Source organism: Marmota flaviventris, chromosome 8, assembly GCF_047511675.1.
Source record: "Marmota flaviventris isolate mMarFla1 chromosome 8, mMarFla1.hap1, whole genome shotgun sequence".
Taxonomy (NCBI): Eukaryota; Metazoa; Chordata; class Mammalia; order Rodentia; family Sciuridae; genus Marmota; species Marmota flaviventris.
The window spans coordinates 96,006,760-96,031,163 of NC_092505.1; the positions used below are offsets into that span (position 1 = coordinate 96,006,760).

At 41.0% G+C, this 24,404-nt stretch overlaps 1 protein-coding gene across 1 annotated transcript in view; it reads left to right on the top strand.

The window, feature by feature from the left end:
* The first annotated feature begins 323 nt into the window (after nucleotides 1-323).
* Nucleotides 324-24,404, top strand: part of Slc7a14 (solute carrier family 7 member 14) — a 52,238-nt gene continuing 28,157 nt past the window's right edge. The window contains exons 1-3 of the mRNA XM_027942209.2: nucleotides 324-627; nucleotides 21,032-21,268; nucleotides 23,807-24,024. Of these exons, the coding sequence (XP_027798010.1) occupies nucleotides 324-627; nucleotides 21,032-21,268; nucleotides 23,807-24,024 (759 nt within the window). The remainder of the gene's footprint in view (nucleotides 628-21,031; nucleotides 21,269-23,806; nucleotides 24,025-24,404) is intronic.

Here is a 24,404-nt window from a genome sequence, read left to right on the forward strand (position 1 = left end):
CAGACTGTCACTTAGGACTGGAGGGGAACAGCAGGGCAAATGGAACCTTCCATGTTAGGAGCACACAGAGGACAAACGAGCTCTGATGTGCACTTCAACCATGCCTCCAAGTCATCATTTGTTTCCCACTTGGTCTCATCTTCTCCTTTCTTGTGTTCTTTTTGTGTATGTGCAGATATTCATGCCCAGGAGAAGGCTGCTCTGCTGCGGAACTTTCCTAAAAGGGAGATCCCTATTCACTAGATGAATTCCAGAACCATCCACTAAGTCTTCTGTAGCCCTCTTCCATCAGCTGACCTTCACTGCAACTCCTATTACTCAAGATGAGTGGCTTCCTGGCCTCACTGGACCCCCGGCGGGTGCAGTGGGGGTCAGCCTGGTATGCCATGCACTCCAGGATCCTACGCACCAAACCAGTGGAGTCCATGCTGGAGGGAACGGGGGCCACTACAGCACATGGCACCAAGCTCGCCCAGGTGCTCACCACCATGGACCTTATCTCTCTTGGCGTTGGCAGCTGCGTGGGCACTGGCATGTATGTGGTGTCTGGCCTGGTAGCCAAGGAAATGGCGGGACCTGGTGTCATTGTGTCCTTCATCATTGCTGCCGTTGCATCTATATTATCAGGTAATTGTCTCAGGGAAGGGAAATGGATGGCGTGCTTGCTGAACTAGGTACTGCTCATCCCATTTTTCCAGCGTATTTGGTGATGAGATGTACTAATTGGCAGTGAACTGGCTCATTGTGGGTTTTTTTTTTTTTTTTTTTTTTGCCTTCACTGCAGGGGGATTGGAGCTAGGTTTTGACTCAGTTGTAATATCTTCCTTTTTCTTTGTTTTTTCAATGCAAATAATTATTCTGGTGCCCAGATGTCTCCCAATTTCTCATTCTCTGTTATGTTCTGATGGCTCTATTTTTATTTCGTCTCTCCCTCATATCTGAAGATAGGTAATCCTTTAGGGGGAGGGGCAAAGGATAAAAAATAATAACAAAGAATAGAGTAGCAAAATGATAAGTCAATAAATCTGACGTAATTAGGGTTCAATAAGCTTTAAACTGTCACTGTACCTCCCAAGAAGGAAGCCAAGCTAGGAGATTTAAAGTCACTGTGAGAATCACAAAATGCCATCTGCCACAACCACCTCAGCAGATTGATCATCTACAGAGGTTGAGCAACTAGCTCCTTCTCTTCCCTTTACAGTCACAAAACTCACTTTTAAAAAGAAGGTACCAGGACATATGTGTGCAAACCTCTTTCCAACTTTACAATCAGTGATTTTACATTGTTGACCTGAAACCAGCAATGGTGGGACTCTAATTTGTGGGACGACTCCCCTATTGCCTTCCCCGCTTCCCACCTCTTCTCTTGAGTAGCAATCCACAGTACCTTCCCCAAATATCCGAAGAAGGTCAATGGACAACTTGAAAAAGAAGGAAAAGGAATACTTCCTGCTTCTTGGTGTGATGTTGCAAAGGTAAAATGGTTTTTGTATGTAGCAGCTCTTATGGATCAACCCATGACAGGCAGTGAGCGTTTGGTCCCTTCAAATGTTGCAAAAGAAGTTGGGACCTAACTCCCACCAGGAGTTCAGTATACACCACTACAAGAAAAGCATGACACTGACACCATCCATCCAGGCTAGGTGGCCTTCATGCATGTAGGATACAAAGAGAGACCACAAACACACAACCTGAGAGTAGGCAGGTTCACATCAGACCCCTTTTTAATTTGATAAGAAAAAGGTCTGTCATGACTGATCTTCCTGTCAGTCTTACCACTGTCCCCTTTTCCTGAAGTCACTCTTTCATATGCATGAATATGCTAATAATTGAAGTTTCTGCAGAATGGAGGATTGTTCTCCTTTATAGATGAAAATAAATTATTCACATGAGTGAATTTGGTGGATACTTGAAATTTTAGTAACATGATCACAATTGTTTTCAAACACCTTTGATGAAGAAATTTATTCATCAGAAATCCATAGGTCTAAAATTATTATCAGAGATGATAGGGCAAAAGGCAGACACACACCTAGGAGGCAGATGCCTCAAGTTCTTCCCAGCTAATAAAGCCTACACAATTTTCTCTAAACCCCTATTTTTTAAATTTTTATTTATGTATTTATTTATAGTACTGGGGATTGAACCCAGGGGTGCTCAACCACTGAGCCACATCCCCAGCCCTTTTCCAAATTTTATTTACAGACAGGGTTTTACTGGATTGCTTAGAGCCTTGCTAAGTTTCTGAAGCTGGCTTTGAACTCACAATCCTACTGCCTTAACCTCCTAAACCGCTGGGATTACAGGCATGTGCCACTGTGCCAGGATCCCCGTACTATTTTGACTCAGACCCCAGACCACAATGATTCCTGGGAGAAAATCATGAATTATCCTTCACAGTGCTACAGAAACCAGAACCTGGTCGAGTTGCATCCCGGGAACCTGCCTCCTGCCTCAGCTCTCATAAGCACTATAGAATCTCGACTTTTGCACAGATGGGCACAGTGTTGTGCTGGAGCCAATTTGCACCAGCTGCCAAGATCCCTGGCTGTGCAAACCTCTTTCCAACTTTACAATCAGTGATTTTACAGTGTTGACCTGAAACAGCAATGGTGGGACTCTGTGTTTTTTGTCATTGTGTGGCTGTTTCTCAGGGGGTTAGTTGTTAAACATCGACCAGCACATCACGGGCCCAGCTCCACCACAGACCCTGGCACTTCCCAGGAACTGATGTCTTCACCACGACATCAAGCACCAGAGGGAAAAAAAAAAAAAAACCCTGCCTCTCCCCTTCGTCACACATGGCCCCATGAAGAACACGCCTCTGCACTTTGCAACTGACTCATCTCCCTGCTGGGGCCGGCCAGCATCCTCCTAGCCCCAGCCACGGCCAGGACCAAAATAACTCATGCCAACGTTAGCATATTGCCAGCAGTTTTCTTCAACCAGGGCTCTCACTCCTGAGATCTTGGGTCACTAAAGTCCCCCTCACCCCACTATCTTCTGTCCACTCCCATATCTTCATCCCCAGATTGCCTCCCCAGACCAGGTTCCCACTGCTTCTCATTCCACAATAGTCCATCTTCCCTTTATCTCCACCCTGTGGATACATGGCCATTTCCTCTTTCTGGCCTCTGTTAAAACCTGGCTCACCTGGAGGTAAGTCCAATCTCCACAGTGGTGTATTTATCTCTAGCAATAATTGCTAATTAGAATAACTAGATTTGGCTTTTTTGAGCCTAGGAAAAAAAGAGCAGTGGAATTAAGGGCATTTGGAAAGGAAAAGCAAACCATGCTGAACAACATAATGTTGGCTGATCGAGGAGAAAAGTGAAAACATGAAAGCAATGATGATTCATGAATAGTGGTAGGATCGGTGGAAACTGGAGGTTTCAACGAGATCAGGAAATCATGGGAATATAAATACTGAGAAAGTGAGATGGGAGGCTAGAAAATGAGGTCAGAAGGGAATATTTAAAACATAGATTTTGAAATGGTTCAGTAATCAGGCTTGGAATCTGATTCAGTCAGCTTGAGCAAGTTTCATAACTTCTCTGAGCCTCAGTTTCTCCACTTTAAAAATAAAAATACATACTTCATAAAATCGATGTAAAAACTAAATTAGATGCCTAAAAATTGTCCATATATTGCCTAGCACATAGCACTGAATAAGCTATTATTATTATTATTATTATTATTATTATTATTATTATTATTTTGTGCCAAACCCTATGTTAGGTGCTCACCATATAGCACAATATTTCAAGGTAATTGTATTTTTTAGGTAAGCATATTAGTCTATTTCCATTGCTATAAAAAATACCAGAATCTGGGTAACATACAAATAACATATAGCTCCAACTCTGGAGAAGTGCCCCTTTGATTATAACATATCATAGCAGATGGCATCATGTGTGAAAAGGAGAGATCATTTACCTGCAAATGCCATGATTTTGTTCTCTTTTATTGCTAAGTAAAATTCCATTGTGTATATATGCCACATCTTTTTAATCCATTCATCCACTGAAGGGCATCTAGGTTGGCTCCACAGTTTAGCTATTGTGAATTGTACTGCCATAAACACTGATGTGGCTGTGTCCCTGTAGTATGCTGTTTTTAAGTCTTTTGGGTATAGACCAAGCAGAGGGACAGCTGGGTTAAATGGTGGTTCCATTCCCAGATTTCCAAGGAATCTCCATACTGCTTTCCATATTGGTTGCACCAATTTGCAGTCTCACCAGCTATGTATGAGTGTACCTTTTTCCCCACATCCTCGCCAACACTTATTGTTGTTTGTCTTCATAATAGCTGCCATTCTGACTGGAGTAAGATGATATCTTAGAGTAGTTTTGATTTGCATTTCTATAATTGCTAAAGATGATGAACATTTTTTCATATATTTGTTGATTGATGGATGGCATTGGAGAAGATAATGCTAAGTGAAGTTAGCCAATCCCCAAAAAACAAATGCCGAATGTTTTCTCTGATATAAGGAGGCTGACTCATAGTGGGGTAGGGAGGGTGAGCATAGGAGGAATAGATGAATTCTAGATAGGGGAAAGGAAGGGAGGGAATGGGAGGAGGCAGGGGATTAGCAAGGATGATGGAATGTGATGGACATCATTATCCAAAGTACATGTATGAAGACACAAATTGGTGTCAACATACTTTATATACAACCAGAGATATGAAAAATTGTGCTGTATTCGTGTAATAATAATTTTAATGCATTCCACTGTCATTTATTTCTTTAAATAAATAAATTAAATAATCTGAAAAAAAAGAAAAGGAAAGATCACATGGTGAGACAGAAAGTTAGAGACAGGAAAGGGGTCAGTTTTACTCTTCTAGGACAACTTACTTTCAAAGGTACTAGCCAGAATCCTACCAGAACCACCTTAATCCCTTTTGAGGGTAGCACCCTCAGTGACCCAAGCATCTCCCAATCAGCACTACCCCCTACACACACACACACAAAGGTCTCACCACCTCTTACAATACCACACTGGGGACCAAGCTACTAAAACATGAAAACTTTGGGGGACAAACCACATCCAAACAATAGATGTAGGTTTTATTATCTCCAAAATTACATATGTGAAAACCAAGGTTTAAATGACAGAGCCTGGGTACAAATCTGTTATGCCAAGAAAAACACTCAACCATGACTATTGATTTCAATCACTTGAGAGCTTTTCCTTTTTTCTGGAATAATGGATTTGGGAGTCAGTTTTATTGAGTTATAATTCCATATAGTAAAATTCACCTTTTTTTCATTTCTATGAATTTGAATGCACACATACCATCATATAACCTTCACTACAATCAAGGTACAGAAGAGCTCCACACACCCCAAATGTTCCATCAAGCTACCTCTATTTATCTCCTCCTCCTACCCCTAGCCCCTGACGACCACTCATCCTTTTTCTGACCCTACAATTTTGCCTTTTAAAGAATGCCATAGAAAGGGAATCATTTGGCATATCACCTTTTGAATCTTGGCTCTTTCACTTAGTAAGACATGCTGTTGGGATTCATTTATGTTGTCATGTGCATTCAAAGTTGGTTCCATCTTGTCACTAAGCCGTATCTCATTGTGTGAGAACACCACAGTTGGTTTATCCATTTGCCTGCTGAAGGGCAATTGGATTGTTTCCAGTCTGTGGTCACTATGGATAAAGTCACTGTAAATATTCATGTACAGGTTTTTGTGTGAACACAGTTGTGATTTCTCATGAGTGAATATTTAGGAGTGGAACTGCTGGTTTGTATGGTAAGTAGCTGTTTAACTTTGTTAGAGCCAAACTTTTTTTCCAAAGGCTGCATTATTTTTCATTCATGCCAGTTATCAGAGTTCTAATTGCTCCATTCCTTACCAGCCCCCAGAATTTTCAGGTGTTGTTATTTTGGTTGTTGATTTGTTTGCCATTTTAAAAGGTACACAGTGATATCTTAGTGTGGTTTAATTCGCACTTCCTTAATTACAAATGATGTTGAATATCTTGGTATATGTTTATTTGCCATCCAAATGTTCTCTTTGTTGAAGTGTCTATTTAAACCTTTTACCATTTTTAAATTAGGTTATTTGTTTTTCTATTATTAACTTTTAAGAGTTCTATATATATATTCTGGATACTCATTCTTTATTTGATATGTATTTTTGCAAATATTTTCATGTAATTTGTGGCTTTTCTGTTAATTTTCCTTTAATTTCTATTTATTTCTTTTTAAAAATACTGATGCCCAGACTTCACTCCTTGAAATTCTAATTGGATTGGATAGGGGTGGAGCCCAATGATTGGTAATTGTTAAGGTTCCCAAGGGGAGATCTAATGTACAGCCAGAGTTGAGAACTGCATTGTAAGAACTAGGGCCCACCTTCTGCTGCAGCTGTGACCCACATAAAGAGGAAACATGTTAAAGCAGAATCATTTGACCAGCGATTCTCTTGGTCATGTGGCTCCACTCCCTATGTTCTGCAAGCCAGTTTATAATAGGAGGCAAATCTGACTCAGAGAGAAACGTTCTTTACATTTGACAAGACCCAAAGGCACAGTAACTTCCCAAGCTCCTCCTACCAATTCTGCTCCAACACCATGATTGCCCACAGGCCTATCACAAGTGGAGGCAACTTATCAGAGGAAGCAGCTGGCCCTGTAACCTTTCCCCCTGTGGCCTAAAGGGCTTATCTACTCTTTAATAGCTCAGTAGGCTACCACCAGGCTCCATGCCCATGCCAACCCTAAAAACCCCTTTGTATATTGCAGATTATAAAAACCCAGATAAAGGAAAGCATTTTCTTTCTTCCTGGTTCCCACCTACAGCTTTGTGGAGAGACGGATGGGTGGAGGCAGGATGCTTTATGGAGTTTCTCTAACTTAGTTGGCTGGGGATGAAACAAAGCAAAGTCATCAAGCCAGCAACATCTGGCCATTCAAAGCCCAAAGAGGCTTCTCCGAACTTGAATGGTGGAAGAATGGCAGGTTTGATTTTTTTCCTCCTGGGTTTATGTCCAGTTTTCTTTTAATATTTCTAAAGCTGAACTTCAGGCATAACATAGGTCTAAGTGACTCCTAAACTCGTGCACTTTCTATAATAAACCTTCATACCCATATCTCAAGTGATTTGGGTAAGGATTTAAATGACAGTATGCACACACAGCATCCCCTGCCTGGTACACAATGCTAGTCATTTTTATCATCTACCCATAAGAAATAGTTGGCAAAAATCTGATGAAATATGGTTCAGTAAAAATTTATTGGGTCCCCACCATATACCAATCCTGGGTAGTACCAAAAATAGAAAAAGAATTGTCCCTAACCCAAATGACACCTTTAGGTGGCTGGCATTACCACATCTATAATAGATGTATAACCCCTAAGATCTCCAGTAGGCTGAATACTGAGATATTCAAATAAAATTGGTTCTGGAGGGCTGGAATTGTGGCTCAGTGGAAGAGTGCTTGCCTAGCACACGTGAGGCACTGGGTTCGATCCCCAGCACCACATAAAAAGAAAAAAAAAGTAAACAAAATAAAGGTATAAAAAATTAAAAAAAAAATAATTGGTTCTGATTTCCTGTCAATGTGCAGTTGGAAAATCTAGAGTCCCCCTCACTATGTCTAGGGTGTTGTGAAGCTTACATTTTTCTGGGTTTTTCTAGCTCTGAACCTCTTCCTTCACAGAGCTTCTGTTACCACTCATCACATCACCTCCTGTTGCTTCTTTTCCTTAGATTATCATCAAACAGAAACCACCCAATCTCTCCTCTCCCCAAAGCATAACTAATGAATAACAAATTTTACAACACAGTATTTGTAACAGAAAGTGAAAGGAGAAACAGAAAACTCTAGCAAAAGGGCCACCAGAGAACACCTGAGGGATTCTGGGCTCTGGTGTGGACAGCGCACGGCAGAAGGGGCCTGAGTGCGAATCCTCCCTCCATTCTCACCCACCCTCTGGAGAGAGGCGGGTGGCTTCTGTTCTGCTGTACCAAGGGGGAGCAGGATGAGAGGTTAAAGGAAAGTCCCACAGGTATTCAGAGTCAGAACTCAAAGCTAATATGTTGGACTCCATAGCTCGTTCTCTTCCACTTCCCCTGAAGTGGGCCTGTCTCTTGAGATATTTGAAGCAAGTCAATCTTTTTCATTCAATATGGATTGACAAGTTGTGATCAATTCTCATTGATTGGATCTAAAAGGCAATGAAGGGCTATCACACTGAATTGTATTTTTCTTAGCACTCTTAGGTTAGAGTTTAGCATTAGGGTTTCTAAATTGTGCTTCCTGCCACCTTCATTTGCATCTTGTCATGGACATTAGGTGAGCCCGGATCATAATGGAATCCCTGGGGAGGTAGTAGGGAAACAGAGCTCTGGAGAGCCTCTCAGCCTTCTCCCAGGGGCACAAACACAGTCTCCTATTCTGCTGTTCATCTCCGGTTGGATTTTCCATGACATAAAAATCTTTTCCATGAAAGATTTCTAAAGATTCAGAGTCTCTATATATAGCCTGATGAATTCCCTGGTTTTATTTTTCAGAACAACGAACCAATTTTTCCTTTCTCAGATTGAAGCCAGACTTGAGAGGTGAACCAGGAGGGTTGGTGCTTTGCAACCCCTTCTTAGTGACCTAAGATCACTCATTCGTGCCATAAACTTGCACTTGCTTGTTCCCTGAAACACCTCTGAGGACTGCTCTTTACCACACTTGGGGATGGTGGAAACAAAAATATTGAGAGGGTGGGGAGGAAATGCAAAGATGAATGTGTACATGTCTGTCCTCCAACCTAGGGGTGACTAGCTCTCCAAACTAGGATTCAATACACAATCAAATGCTGAAATCTTAATAAGGGTAGCAGCTACCCCCAAGTTTATAAAACTCCATGATATAACTTAGCAAGCATTTGATTAATGTTAGCCTTTACTATTATTTTTATTATTATTAGGCAAATACTATGCACCAGATTATCGGGCCCACTTTACCTCATTTAGTCCTTTCAGCTTCCCTGCCAGCTGGATATTAGTGTCTCTGTGTGATGGCTCATCATGATAGCCAAAATCTTGAGGACTTTTGACATCCCAAGCCCTAGTTGGACACCAATTACATAATCCTTCTACAATACCCTACAAAATCAATGCCATTTTGCATTTTGCGGATGAAAAAACCAAGGTCAGTCAGGTTAGGTGACTTATCCAGAACCACAAAATGGTCAAAAACAAAGGCTGAGTATAAATTCAATCTGCCCCTCACCCAGAGACTCTTACTCCCAAGCTACTTCATAAAGACACACAGCCCCAAATGAAAAACCTATCAAAGAGAATCTAATGCGTAAAGGAAACCCTCACACTTATTGGGATTTCAAAAGATCCTGTATCTCATCCTGTTCTATTGATTAGGAGAGCACTTTCCTGCATCAAAACTTCTCGAAATTAGGTCATGAGAATGACTCCTAAGCTCAGCATCTTTCTGTCACCTGTCAGCAGTGAGGAGAAAGGTGTTATAAAGTTCATGTAGCTCTTCTATATAGGGCTTGATTGACAGCCCTTGTAGGAAGGATGTCAGTTACTAGTTCAGAGTCAGTGATCACATTTTAAAAGAAATTTGCAAGGTTCTCAAATCACTGATGGTGAAAATGAGCCTCCTCTGGCAATCCCAGGAAACCCTGGACTCCTTCTACACCTTCTGCAGGACCTAGTAGAGTGGACAGTGTATATCAAGAGCACCTAGTATGGCTGTAGAAGGGACTGACCACCTGCTCTGGGCTCAACATGGCAGGACATGCTGCTGAACAGAGGAAAGAACTCTGAGACAAAGCAACAAGAAGTGAGAAGAAACAAGACAAGCACCCGTGAAACAATTGTAAGGGCTGCAAGATACAATCAGGCTCAGGTTAGAAGTAGGGATACCTGAGATCTTGTTCCAGGTCTGCCCCTAGGCAGCTCGAGGCCCTTGGGAAAGATATCCACATCTCCTGATGTCTGGTACCTCCCCTGCAAAATGAAGAGATTGAGTGTGGTTGTCCATAACAAGAGTTAGGATAAACTCAGGAAGGAAAAGATGTGTTTTTAAAAGGCCCATTGTCTCAACTCCCCACACATACAGGCCCTCCAATCCTACCCAGCATCTGGGCGCCAGATGTACTTACATCTGAGCTGATCCATCCAATTTTTTCTCTGCCATTTATCCTGAGTGACTTGACAAGTATACTCAACCCACAACTTCCCAGACAGGTAGAAAGTTACAGGTGTGCCAAGGTATTGATCCTTCAGCCCTCAGGGCAGCTGCCATGTGGCAGGGGCCCCAGGCTAGTCACCTCTGCCTGTGAACAGTCTGACCCTTTCACACATTACTTCTTTGCCATATGCATACAAATATCATTTTCTAAGCTTGTGGTATAAGATGGTAAAGATTGGGATAACCTGATAACCTGTCTAGACCTTGGATTCATCATCTGTAGAGGAACATAATAAGATAGTAAGTGAATTACTATGTAGCTGAACATGAGCTTCTGCACCATAGCGTTTTCATGGAGATTGTGTTTGTAAAGTATTTAATATGGCTTATGTACATAGTACATTCTCAGTAATGTTGACTCTCATCATTATCACCATCAATACTATTGGCCAGTTGCCAACCTAACAAGGCTAGAGTCTTTCTTATTGCAAACAAGCAGTCCCTGTTTCCCATCCTGAAGTCCTGAAGTCCACTCCTAGCTAAAGAACACAGGAGGCCTGCCTCCTACACACCTTTCTCCAGGTGGACATTGCAGAAAAGCATGCTTTGGGTCCTGAAGGTTTTTAACCAAGAGAAATTTTCTTTCTTTATAGAAGGGATAGCCTTCTATAAATAGGCTGTGCCTCAGAAAACACAGGAATGAATTCATACAATAATTACTAATCTGATAAGTGCCATAAAGGAAAATAAGCAGGACACCATGGCAAAGTTCTATCTCTCCCTTTCTCTCTTTCTCCCTCCCTCCTTCTCAGAAGAAGTGATCTTTAAGTAGCTTCATCTCTATGCACTGAAACAGGTGTCAGGTATGCAGAGATAAGTAAGGTGCCTGCCAACAAGCATGGGATAAACACCCTTTCAAAACATTTCTGAGAATATTTTAATTCTGAGAATATTCATGTGGCAGAATACTGTCAGTCCAGCTAAGAACATTTGATGTTTTCCTTGGAGGAAATGCCTCTTCCAAGAAGCCACCAACATATCCAAGGGAGTCATTCTTCTTCATTCCCTACTGTACCATCATACAAAATTCAGCCAAAACCCACCACTGCCATTTCATTCATCAGGGATTGTCTAGGTGGAAGTCATCCATCAGGACCATGTAGGTGAGACTCTTGGGAAGAATAGCAACCTGATCTATTGTCACCTGTGCACAGAAGAGACTGCAGCCACCATTCACCATTCACACACCAACCCTCTGATCTCGCAGACCAGCAGGTGGCAACACTCATGCCTGGAAATACAAATTTAATACTTGTGCCCTTTGGAAGACCAGTCTCTCCTATAGTTCTGAGGGTCAAGGAGTATAAAGAGCAGGGGAGGAAGAGGGAGGTGATGGTTGGTGTTCACATCACAGGAGCAGGGAGAACTGGAAGTAAGAGCTGTAACCAAATCCCCATGCCCAAAAGAGTCTCTCCAGCAAGTTTCCTAAATCCTTAATCTCAGCCCCAATGCTTCTCCTCCCTGCATGCTGGCCCTGTTCGAAAAAAGTCAAGGTGGCATCCCTCTCATGAGGGTCTCTCATGCCTTTGGGAAGGTTCCCCATAGAGAGGGATTCATGTCCTCAAAAGATGTGCTATGCCCGCCCTCCCAGGGCACCTGATTAGAATGCACCTCTCTCTGTGGAACCTCAGGGGTGCGTGCTCCTTGAGTGAGCTGAGGAGGACGTGTGAGTGCTCAGAAGTGTCCCAGAGGCACTCACCTTTAACCTGCCCATCATGTTCTCAAGGAAATAGATGGTGGCCTCATCCCCACGCAGGAGCTTCTGTTGTCTCTGTCCGTGTCACTTTCATCTGCAGTAGAAATGGGCACTGCCTGCTCCTTGAGAGTGAGCAACTGGAAAATATTTGGGTGAGAGAGAACTGCTGGTGGTCACCTCAGTTCCCACTCCTTTTCCTGTGTGCACAGTCTTTTCAGCTCAGTTTTATCAAAGTCACTTGGACAAGGGGCAGCAGGTTTCATAGAGGTTAGCAAGAAAATGGGAACTTTCTCTTCACCCTCACAATTTCTAGTTGAAGTCACGGAATGGAACAAGAAGTTTCTAGATTAAAGATTTTAAATATAAGAAGAAATTTTTCCAGACTCTATTTTAGAAATGCATTGAGCTCATGTAGGACCTGGTCTATACTCCAGATGATTTCCAACAAATCTGTCACTGCTGAGGATCTAAAATCATCAGTCAATAATACAGGGTTCCAACCTGTTTTATCCCATATCCAAAGCCCGTTCTCCTATGTGAATACTCCAAAAGCTACTGCTAACTAAGACTCCTCTAATTTCTTTTCCTCATCTGTAAATAATAGCCACATCTCCCACTAAAGGAATGCCTGCCTTATGCTAGGAGCTTTACGTGTATCCTTTGAAGACCCAAACCATTGCCATTCCCAGGTGGGGACCAATCTAGGGCTTAAGATTGGCTCCAGGAACAGCTCACCCTGTGAATGTAGTCCCATGAGCATTACATCAATGAAGATGATTAATAATAGCATGACCAAAAAAAAAATAGAATTCTTGTATTGATCATATTATGGAAACTGCACCACTAATAATCTGAAATTGTTTCATAGAAGAAGATCTAGAGAAGAGAGTAAACAGATAGGCTAGTCACACATTTAATCAGCTAGTGATTAAACTTCCTGAAGCAGCTTTTGGAGTCATTTCTCTGGCCACAAGGACAGCTTCTTTCCTCCTTGTTTATATGTTGATCTATGGGTGCTGTGGTTTGGGGACTTGAGAGCTCTCTGTTCCCTACCCAGCTTTAATTGGAGCCCTGTCAGGTTCAATAACTAATGGTGTCATGCCCTCCCTGATTGACGATGCTGCCCAGCCCCTGAACACGGGCTGCTACTGTCCACCTGGGCCCTGCTTTGGCAGAGTAATCATAAGTCTCTTCTTTGACACAAAGATACGTAGGCATTCCCAGACAAATTGCTTTTCTTCCAGACACATTTGTAAAAATTGCCTGGGTTTCCCTGACAGGCGATGGGGTAACCAAGGTTGTTCAGGTAGAGAGACAGCCTGATAGATCACTCCCTTGAAAAAGAAAACTGTGATTTTCTTGAGCATCAGAAAGAGGACATGAGGACTGGTTAGTTGGATCCCATGGGACTTGAGGCTACATAGGTGATTCTCAGAATTCAGCAACCTGCCTCTCAAGGGAAACAGCAATGATGGAGACACCTTGTTACCTGCCATCTGGAACTTGGTTTCACAGAGAAAACAAACATTTCCCAGAGAATTCACGCTCTATTTTTCTCTTTGATCCTATAATTTCTCTTCATGCCCCATCTCCAGTCTACATTGAAGCAGGACTGGCCACCATAGGGATATATACATGTGAATTTATAAAAGAAACAGAGATGTCTTATGAAAACTAAGAAAATGGGTAACAACTGTCTCTGCAAAATGCTATACTTTGTGAGGATGTTCTGAAAGTGCACTGGTGTAGACCTGCAGTGGGTTCCATCCTGGGCCTGGGAGAGAGCAGATAACTGGCACTAAAGAGAATTGACTAAATCAGCCCACCCCAACCTGCTGCCCTCTCCCCCATATGCAGCATAATAGATAAAATATGCTTAAAACTTTCAATCAGGCCTCATACCTATGACCTCTGACCCATCACACTTTTGCCCATCCCAGAGGCCTGGATGAAAACTGCAAGATTGTTCCCTTGGACTCCCTGCTCCATTCCCTCCCATCTCTCTCCCCCTCTGGATAGTCCTCTGGCTGGTAGATTTTCAGATCACTTTTCTCCATTAGATTGTTAGACCCACAAAAAAAGGGACTACATTCTTCCTGCTCACCATTAAATCCCCAAAATCTAACACAGATGCACTTAGATAATATTTTATAAATGTCAGAATGAATGAATGAATTGGAAAGCTACCACACTGGCTATCAGGAGGCCTCAGTTCCAAGCCCTGGCTCTGTCATTAAATGAACAGACAACTTTAGGTCTGAGGCTCAGTGGCATCATCTATCAAATAAAGAAACAACCCCAATGAGTAGTTGACACGTCTCCCCTCTCCTGTGCTCAGAACTACTCTGTGGGTCCACAAAGGGGTGTCAAGGGCTTTGGGGAGGTGTGGGATAAAGGGGATCCTAAGCGGACCTCCTTCAGTTTCCCCACCCCCTCAGATAGAGCTGTCCTGTTTTTGCTTATGTATGTACCAAGCTCTCAAATGAAACTGTGAGTGAAAAAAAGGATTCTACAACCAAGAAAGTTTTTAAAACTATAGAAAATGGTGCAATGTATAGTCCTTTGCTGCTTAATCCTATTAATATATTAAAGCCCAGCCCTTCAATCACTTGACCCACCTCTGCAGACTCCTCCTCAATCCCCAAAGGAGCCTCACGTGGCATTCCAGCAATGCCCCTTCTTCTGCCTAAAACTACCCTAGCCCCCATTTTTTGTGATTGGCAAATCCCAGCTCACACTTCAATATGCAACTCAAAAGCCTCCCTACCTTCCTATTTCCCCAGCAGTAAAGGAAAGTGCTCCCTAAGAGCTACACTCACCCCACTGGGCCCCCAGGCACCTCAAAAGTACTCTATAGTATCAAATGTGTGCAGCTAATATTGTGGGCTCAGCTGTTTATTAAGCTTCTTCCTGATTGGAAAATAAATGCTTCAAGGTCAACTTACAGGTTATATCTCTGACATTCACTACAGTGCCTGATTTAGTAGGCACTTAATGCATGTCACATAAAGCAAGCAAATTAGGAAGTCAGAATTTAGAAAATTGCCAAGTTAGCTGGCAAGTAGGTTAGGGAATTAGAGTAAGCTAAGCTACATGCTAATGGGAATCCCTCTCTGTGTAGAGTGATTGGCATTCAAGAGTGAAGAACCACGAGACTTCAACATTCCAGGTGAAAGTACACCTATTTGGAAGTACTTATTTATCTCATAGCTTTCTTTGGTGGGATGTGGAGGCAAATAAAATGCTTAAGGGGAGAAGTTCTTCTCTACCCTCTGCCTACTTCCAGCTGAGTCATTTTCCATCACCCACCTCTGAGGATGGAGAATCTTTGCCCGTGTAAAGAGCCAGGGCAGGCTGTGAGTGACATGACGAGATCTGAGGCAGGTTTGGGGTAGGGGTGCTGTGGGACTACATGGACTAAATATGTTTACTATTGGGCAACATTGTATGAGATCCAGTTTGGAAGTTCAACATCATACACAGGCTCTTTGGGAACACTGAACTCTCAAGATGACTCTTCCTACATATGGAAGAACCTTAGACTCTGACTTGGAAAGAACTTTACACTGAAGAGATTATATTTTTCTGAACCCCATATCACACATCACCAAGGATATACAAGAGGGAATTAGTGGGGGCTTTTTCAAATAAAGAGCCTCCTGGTATCTTATCCCAATCCCCTTTTTTAAAATTTGTTCTAATTAGTTCTATATGACAGTAGAATGCATTTTGATACATCATACATAAATGAAATATAACTTCTCATTTGTCTGATTGTACACGATGTAGAGTTACATGGGTCATGTAATCATATATGCACATAGGGTAAGAATGTCTGATTCATTCTACTACCATTCCTACCCTCATGCCCCCTCCCCTCCCTTCATTCCTCTGGTCTAGTCCAAATGACCTCTATTCTTCCCCCATCCTTATTGTGAATTAGCATCCGCATATCAGAGAAAACATTTGGTCTTTACCAACCCTCTTTTAAATGTGTAAGTTCTAAGTTTAACTGCTTTTAGGCTAGCAACTTGTCAATTAACCCTCAAATAGTTCTGGATATAGAAATAAAACTGAACAGCAGGGATATGACAAAATGTAAATCAGGATATGTTTACAGTATTCTTAAAGGAAGGCTGATGGGATAAGGTGTTGAAGTTGTGACTGTGGGAAATCACTCTTATCCCTACCAGGCCTGCCTTGGAGTTCCCAGCTCTGAAAAACTCTAATGAGAAAATTTTCAGCATGTGTTTTACAGCATGCAGTCACTTTCTGACAGTCACCTGCACCCCAATATTGTATTCAATATTGATTTTCTCCAGCTACAAGGTGATCCTCTTGTGGAATCAATATGCCTCTTCTTCTCCACTCATTTGATGGATAATCAAGAAAAGCAAAATCACTTGGATAAAAACATAAGGCACATATGATTAGGAAGATAACTCTAGGACAAAATATTTTTACTGTATTCTCAAACGAAGTAAAGATTCTTTATACATTTATTTCTCAGTTAGAATAGTGATTCTCTGTCCTAGTACAGCTAAAACAGCTCTTAATAAACACTGTGTAATGCTTCCCTTAGTATTCTGGAATGAAAACTAGAGATAATGCTATGTTCCTATCCATTTAATTCTTAAAAAAAAAAAAATCATGCCCTGAGCATGAAAGATAAGCAAATTTCTAATAAAAACAATATTTATTTCATTGTGTGAACGCTGGGTCCCAAGTACATTAGGAGACATAATGAAGCTGTCAGAGGCTTGCAGTCATTTGTAGAGCCACTATGAATACAATTGTCACAAACGCACACTCACCTGGGTGTATATGTGATGCTCAGAGACTGTGAGTGATGTTGTGTTGACAATGTCGTTTTCCAAAATGATGACCAAGTCTTGATAAATTCCAAAGAAAATAAGTTCCAGCTGTCCCTCAATTGACCCTGCTGTTATAGTCCTAGAAAATGCATATAAAGCCATGCTAAAAAAAAAAAAAAAAGTTTATATGTAAATAGAGATACTTTCAGGTTCAGAAACCGTGAACAGATTTTTACTTAAATGAATGTCCATTGGAACCTTCAGAAGTCATGTAAAACATAAGACAGTGCTTTATGCTCTGGGACATTATTCACAGAATGTCTAGCAGCCCAGGCCCCTGACCATTTAATGCCACAAGTGACCACAATCATTGTGAGAATCATAGATGCACCCAAAGATTTCCTAGCAGAATGTTCTGCCTTTGTGATAACCACAGCTTGGCAGTATTTTCTATAGGCTTCCCCCATTGGCCCAGATGATAAAAGTTGACTCTAGTTGTGAAACCCAAGGAGGATGCACTATAGAAGAGATTCTAAAGCTTATCGAGTAGGTCTCTTCATTTCACCCACGAGAGGGGTAAGAAACCTAGTCTTGGACATTCAGTTACTAGGTAATCTAAGAAGAAAATCAGGTTTCCCTTTCCATAGTTTTTATTTTGTATTGAAATTAGAAGGATATTTTTAAATGTATCTCTCTCATGCATCAGCTATTTTTAAATGGTTGATTGACTGACAAAATTTCCAGTTTTATCAAGGATATTCGGGCTTGTAAACTTTCACTTCTCCATTAAGCTTCAATGACCGGTTAGATAATCTCTGGTGCCTACCCACTGGAAGCCTGGATTCCTGCATACAAACAAATCAGAAGGAATTGAAAACACTAGAAGATCACTTAAGATGTGTCTAAAGAAGAATTTCTTGAAACAGAAATTGTGTTCTATGGTTACTGGCTGATTGACCTTCTCCCTGTTCTCCCCACTCTATAGTCACCAGGTTCCCCCAGGACCTTGTGAAATGAATGACTGAGATTCCAAGACTGCTTAAACCATGCATAGTCAGGTCCTCTTCCTCTGACTCAGGACAGCAAAGGACTGGTCCCTTCCCAAGACCTATAGAAGACTTGGCTTTCAACTAAATTACCCTCAACAAGTGGGGTCTAATGGTGAATTGGGTGTTTTTACATTTAATTTAGCAGATCAAATATTATGGAGGGAATATTTGATTGCACAAACTCCACAATACTCACTGGCTCTCCAAATTAAATCTACAGTCAAATCAATGCTGTTTCAAAGCATCACTTGGAAAAAAAATTCTATTTATGAGCCTTGAACGTTTTTAGGAAGTTCAAATGGGTAGAGAGAATAAGCTCATGGTATACAGGGATTATTGGATAAAGCTACATCAAAAAAAGAAATTAGTTGCCTCCTAATCACTTCCTCACCCAGAACTAGTAGATCAACACGATCTGTATGTGCAAACTCAATACCCAAGAACTCAGAAGCTAACACAAAGTCTCTAGGCTTCCAAGAAAATATCATTAGGTCCTCATACTTAATGCATACTCTCTACTCTCCTCATGACAGAGTTCTTCAGGCCTTCCTTCAAAGACCATTTCCTCTTAATTCTAGACTCACTCCAACAATTTAAACATCCTGTGTCAGAAGCAGCAATTTAGAAAAGAGGTGGTCTGACTGCTCCAGGTAAGCACCACAACAGTAACAAGAAGTAAAAACTGACAGTCTGACATCAAGGAAGGAAACAGAAAAGTTATTTTTCAAAGTTGGGGGAGGACATAGGAACTAAAACTAAATAGCAACCTGGGCCATTTAATGTGGGGACAAAGGGCTTGACTATCCCCAAGAGCATCTGCATAATACAGGACAATTTAGTAATTGATAGATAAGAGTTAACTTAAAAACAGAAGAAAAGTTAAGTTATGCTCAGCATATTTTGCAGCAAGATTCAATACAACATATAGAACTCTAGAGTGTCAGAGTTCGGAGACCCTTATGACACCATCTTGTATAATACTTTTCTTTTACAAAGAAGGAAACTGAATCTGAAGGGGTGTCAAGGAGACAGGAGCCCAGCCTAACAGGTACAGCATTTCTTCCATAGGGACATCTTCACAACTGCAGCAACGGAGGGGAAGGAAGAGAGATTACATCACATTGAATCGTGTATTGTGTCACTGCTTTTGACATCTCTGTTTTCACTTCCTTGCATTGATTTCACCCCCTTCAAAAGGAGAAGAAACTTGCTCTCTTTATTCACAAAAGAGTGAACTATTGTTCCCTGGTTTGTGATGAGAGAACCTCAGGGTTGACCCTTAATAAAATGGGGACTGAAGGTAAAGTTTGAGTTCCACGTACATCGGCCTACATCTGTCCAACTCCTGGTGTTTCTCCAAGCTCTCCTACTCTGTGCTCCCACTGACCCCACACCCAGAATTCGTAGCCAGCCAAAAGAAGTTGCCAGCTTCCAGAAGTTTGGTGCATGCTCAGTTTTTTTTTTCTAATTTGATCTCTAATCACATTGAAGAATAAAGAAATGTTCTGATATTTTTCAAATGTAAGTGAACAAGAGCATTACTGAGGTGCTTGTTAAATTGCAAATTCCCCTGGAAATTAGGGTTCAGTGGATGATCTGATGAAAAGAGGCCCTGAACCTGCTTTGGAAAATGTACAGCTTCTGCTTCCCTCCAGACTCATCTCCTGATAACCCCATGTACACGGCTCCTCCACCCAAATGCTTCACACTGTCTCTCTCTGCCATGTCTTTATCTCTTTTTTATCCAATGAATTCCTCCCTAGACCTCAAACAACTGAGTACACATCTCACATCTCGGCTCTCGTTGTTCTCCTGCGTTTCCACACTGTTGGGTGTGTACAGCCAACCATGTGCACTGATTTTATGGCATATCTTCCCCTGAAGGTTGGGGTACACAGCATGTGTATTTCTTATTCCTAGTGCTTAACACTCTGCTGAGCACTCCAAAAGTGTTTGTCAAATTATAATCTGCATGTGCTAACTTCCTTATTAATAACTATATTTTTATTTACCCCCTTGATACAGTAAAGCATTTTCACAGGCTGCTTAAAGCATCACTCTCAAATGAGAAGTATCTTCTATAACATGTCAACACTGAATGAGAAGAATGTTATTGCAGGGGGCTGGGGTTGTAACTCAGTGGTAAAAAGCACTTGACTAATATGTGTGAGGCCCTGGGCTCTATTCTCAGCTCTGCATATAAATAAATAAAATAAAGGTCCATTGACAACTAAAAAAAAAAATTTAAGAAAAAAGAATGTTATTGCACACTGGTGCCATTGGAGAGATCACACTGAATTAGGTCCAAGTAACTCAGGATTTTTGTCACCTAAGGAATACAACAGAGACAACACACAAAGGGGAAATTTTCTAAATAAAGATCAGTTTTTAATAGTTCTGTAGAATTAGTTCAGTGTGCCTTCCCAGACATTCCACTTAAAAGTGTTTTGGAAATGAGATTGGAATTGGCTAGCATTAGTGTAGAATTAATTCATGTCCAGTCATGTGTCCCATAATGAGGTTTTGGTGAATGACAGAGCACATATATGACTGGGGTGTTATAGATTATAATGGAGCCGAATATTTCCTATCAATCAATTACATCATAGTTGTCATAATGGTTCAATATCTGTAGTGCAACACATTTACTCACATGTTGGTGGGGATACTGGTATACACAAACCTATTGCCCTGCCAAGCTTATAAGTATATAGCACATATGATTATGAACTGAACATGATACTTTGTAATTAAAATAAATGACTATGTCACTAGCTTGTGTTTTTAATATATCATATCGTTTATCTGTGTTTTAGACTGTACTCCTTCTACTTATAAAAAATGGTTACTGTAAAACAGTAGGCTGTGTTACATGAGCAATAGCCTCATACTGTATTTACTGCACCTCTCGATCATATCATTTTCTCTTGTAAACCAGCTATTTCATATATAGATATAGACATATATATACTTATAAATGTCATATAACCTCAGTAGGTAGTAGCTTATACCATCTAGGTTCATGAAAATAAGCTCTCTAATGTTCGTACAACAAAATCACCTAACACATTTCTCAGAAAGTGTCCCCCTACTAGGTGACACATGACTGGTACATAAAACTTTGTGTATTTGTTCTAAAATCCCAGAGATCCCCAATATCTTCCACCCAAGATTGTTAGCCACCAAAAAGTGAGTTCACTCCTGAAGTCCACCATCTGTGTGTGTTTGTCCTTTGCAGGTGTGTGCTACGCAGAGTTTGGAGTCCGAGTGCCCAAAACCACAGGATCTGCCTACACCTACAGCTATGTCACTGTTGGTGAATTTGTGGCATTTTTCATTGGCTGGAACCTGATCCTGGAGTACCTGATTGGCACTGCAGCTGGCGCCAGTGCTCTGAGCAGCATGTTTGACTCACTGGCAAACCACACCATCAGTCGCTGGATGGTGAACAGCGTGGGAACCCTCAATGGACTGGGTGAGAATGCTGTAGCCTCTTTCCCCAACATGCAAATTTACTGAGCCAAACAAATGGATTCCTCTTTCAGACTGTAATTTGGCAAAATGTATCAAGAACCTCACCTGCTTCTTTTTGGTTTTGCAAATTCTTCATACTAAGAAAATTTTTCTAACTTCCCTGAACACTTTATATAAAAAGTTGTTCTTTACAGCCTTATTTTTAAGAAGGTTGACTATCTCTTGTCTGAAATGCTTGAGATCAGAATTTTTTGAATTATGGATTTTTTCAGACTTGGGATTATTTGCCAATACTTAATGAGATATCTTGGCAACAGGACCCAAATCTAAGCACAAAATTCATTTATGTTCCATAGATGCCTTATATATATAACCCAAAGATAGCTTCATTAAATATTTTTAATATATTCATGCATGAAACAAAGTTTCATAGTGTGATTTTTTCCACTGTGGCAAAATCATGTCAGGACTCAAAAAGTTTCAAATTCTTCAGCATTTAAGATTTTGGAATTTTGGATTAGGGAAGCTGAACCTATAATAATCAAAAAATTAGAAAGAGCCTAAATATTCTTTAATGGAACAAGTAAGTAAGTAAATTGTACATATTATGCACATAACAATTTTAAAGATGATTAAGGAAGCCTGTGATAATAATATGAAATATATTTTAACATAATGTCCCCATATAAAGGGATATAAAAAGCACCATACATGCACCATGTCAATGACTATATAAAACAAAACAAACTCAGAAAAAAGAACTGGAAAGAACTTCTCTGGTAGCTTCATCAGAATATATTTTTCAGATTTTCATAAGTAAGCAAATTTAAAATAAAATATTTAAAATGGATTCCATTCTAGCAAAGGTCAAGGAAGGGTAATAGAGCTGAATGACAGTGAAACACCTAGCATACCACAAGACCTCAGGCTCCATCTGTCACCTGCCACTCACTTTCCATCCTTTCAAAGTTGTGGAAATTAACCTGTAAGTGAGGAAGTCTTGCAGCCTTTCCTCCAAACTCCCAAGGAATGAGTCTGTGGCTGTGACAAGTCATTTAAATTCAGTGTCAGAAAAACTGACAAAAATGCTGAGCACCGAGATACTATGACAAAATAAAAAGTACGCAGACTGTGCCTGTGCCATATACTGATCTCAGAAAATTTAGGAGTGACATGGCCCAAAATTCAGTCATCCATCTCCTAAACTTTACAGATGAGGTCCAGCACAAGACAACACGCCCAACGCCACACCACCGGCTGTTGGCCAAAGCACAGCTAAAATTCAGGACCCAAATCTAAGCACAAAATTCATTTATATTCCATAGATGCCTGCAGCAGCAGTGCCTTTTCTACTCTATAGAGGGCAGGAGTTCACTGACCAATGGGCAACACTAAGCAGGCAGGTCCTGTGTGCTGGTCATTTTCTCTCTACAATTACATCCCCACGAATCGAAAGAAAATTCCTCTTAAAATTGTTTTCAGAGATATGCATTTTTTTTCAGTGTATATTTTTAAATTTGTTATATATGACAGCAGAATGCATTACAATTCGTGTTACACATATAGAGCACAATTGTTCATATTTTTGGTTGTACACAAAGTAGAGTCACACCATTCATGTCTTCATACATGTACTTAGGGTAATGGTGTCCATCTCATTCCACGTCTTTCCTACCCCCATGGCCCCTCCCTCCTCTTTGCCCTATCTAAAGTTCATTTATTTCTCCCATCAACCCCCCACCCCCATTATGACTCAGCATCCTTAAATCAGAGAAAACATTCAGCATTTGGTTTGGGGGGACTGGATAACTTCACTCAGCATTATATTCTCCAACTCCATTCATTTACCTGCAAATGCCATGATTTTATTCTCTTTTAATGCTGAATAATATTCCATTGTGTATATATCCACATTTTCTTTATCCACTCATCTACTGAAGGGCATCTAGGTTGGTTCCACATTTTAGCTATTGTGAATTGTGCTCCTATAAACATTGATGTGGCTGTGTCCCTGTAGTATGCTGTTTTTAAGTCCTTTGGATATAGACGGAGGAGTAGGATAGCTGAGAGACAGGAATTTTTTAATTTGTTAATAAAAGATTGTTGGAAGGTAATGGAAATTTTACACACTAGGAAATTAACCACCATGAAGATAAAACCATTTTCAAAGAACATGTTAGACCTCTAGATATATTCCAAAGGTTCTAGGACTGTCCTGATTTCAAATACTCTGCGCCATGTTTCCATAGATACTGCCGTAACTGTCACATCACACATCCCAATTTTGGGTCCAGGATATCAGGTCATCTTACCTGATGGACACTTATATTTGCTTGTAGACCACAGCATAGGCATGTGTACACACACACACACACACACACACACACACACACTCACACACACAGAGTTCCTTCTCCTCCCTACAGACTGACCATCACTTGGAGGGACAGAGCTGAGTGCAGGAACATGGGATGGGTCAGGAGTTGGCCTGACCCTTTCTTCCCTCTGGACAATACTAAACCCTGTCCCTCTGCTCTAGGGAAAGGTGAAGAATCATACCCAGACCTTCTGGCTCTGGTGATTGCTGTCATTGTGACCATCATTGTCGCTCTGGGGGTGAAGAATTCCGTGGGCTTCAACAACGTGCTCAATGTGCTGAACCTGGCAGTGTGGGTGTTCATCATGATCGCAGGCCTCTTCTTCATCAATGGAAAGTACTGGGCGGAAGGCCAGTTCTTGCCCCATGGCTGGTCAGGGGTGAGTTCATTCCTAAAGCCCTGTAGATACTGTCTGTCTCCCACCCTGAGATCCGTCTAAGACATATTTTCAAGAAAATGCTGCTCTGTTCCATAATTCTCATGGCACCCTCTTCATCCTTATAATCTGAATTTAATTGGAATGTTCTGAAGAAATGGCTTTTTTTTAAATGTATTTGTTTCACAAACATCTATCATGATTCTATTCTATACAAATAATAATAATGACCCCCCATGTGGCCACTTGCAATATGCCGAACATAGTGCAAAGTACTCTGCATTTGATATTTCATTTCATCATCCCAATAATCTCAAGAGGAAAATATTTACAGTCAGGGCAAAGAAAACACACTTGGAGAGCTGGGGTTGTGACTCAGTGCT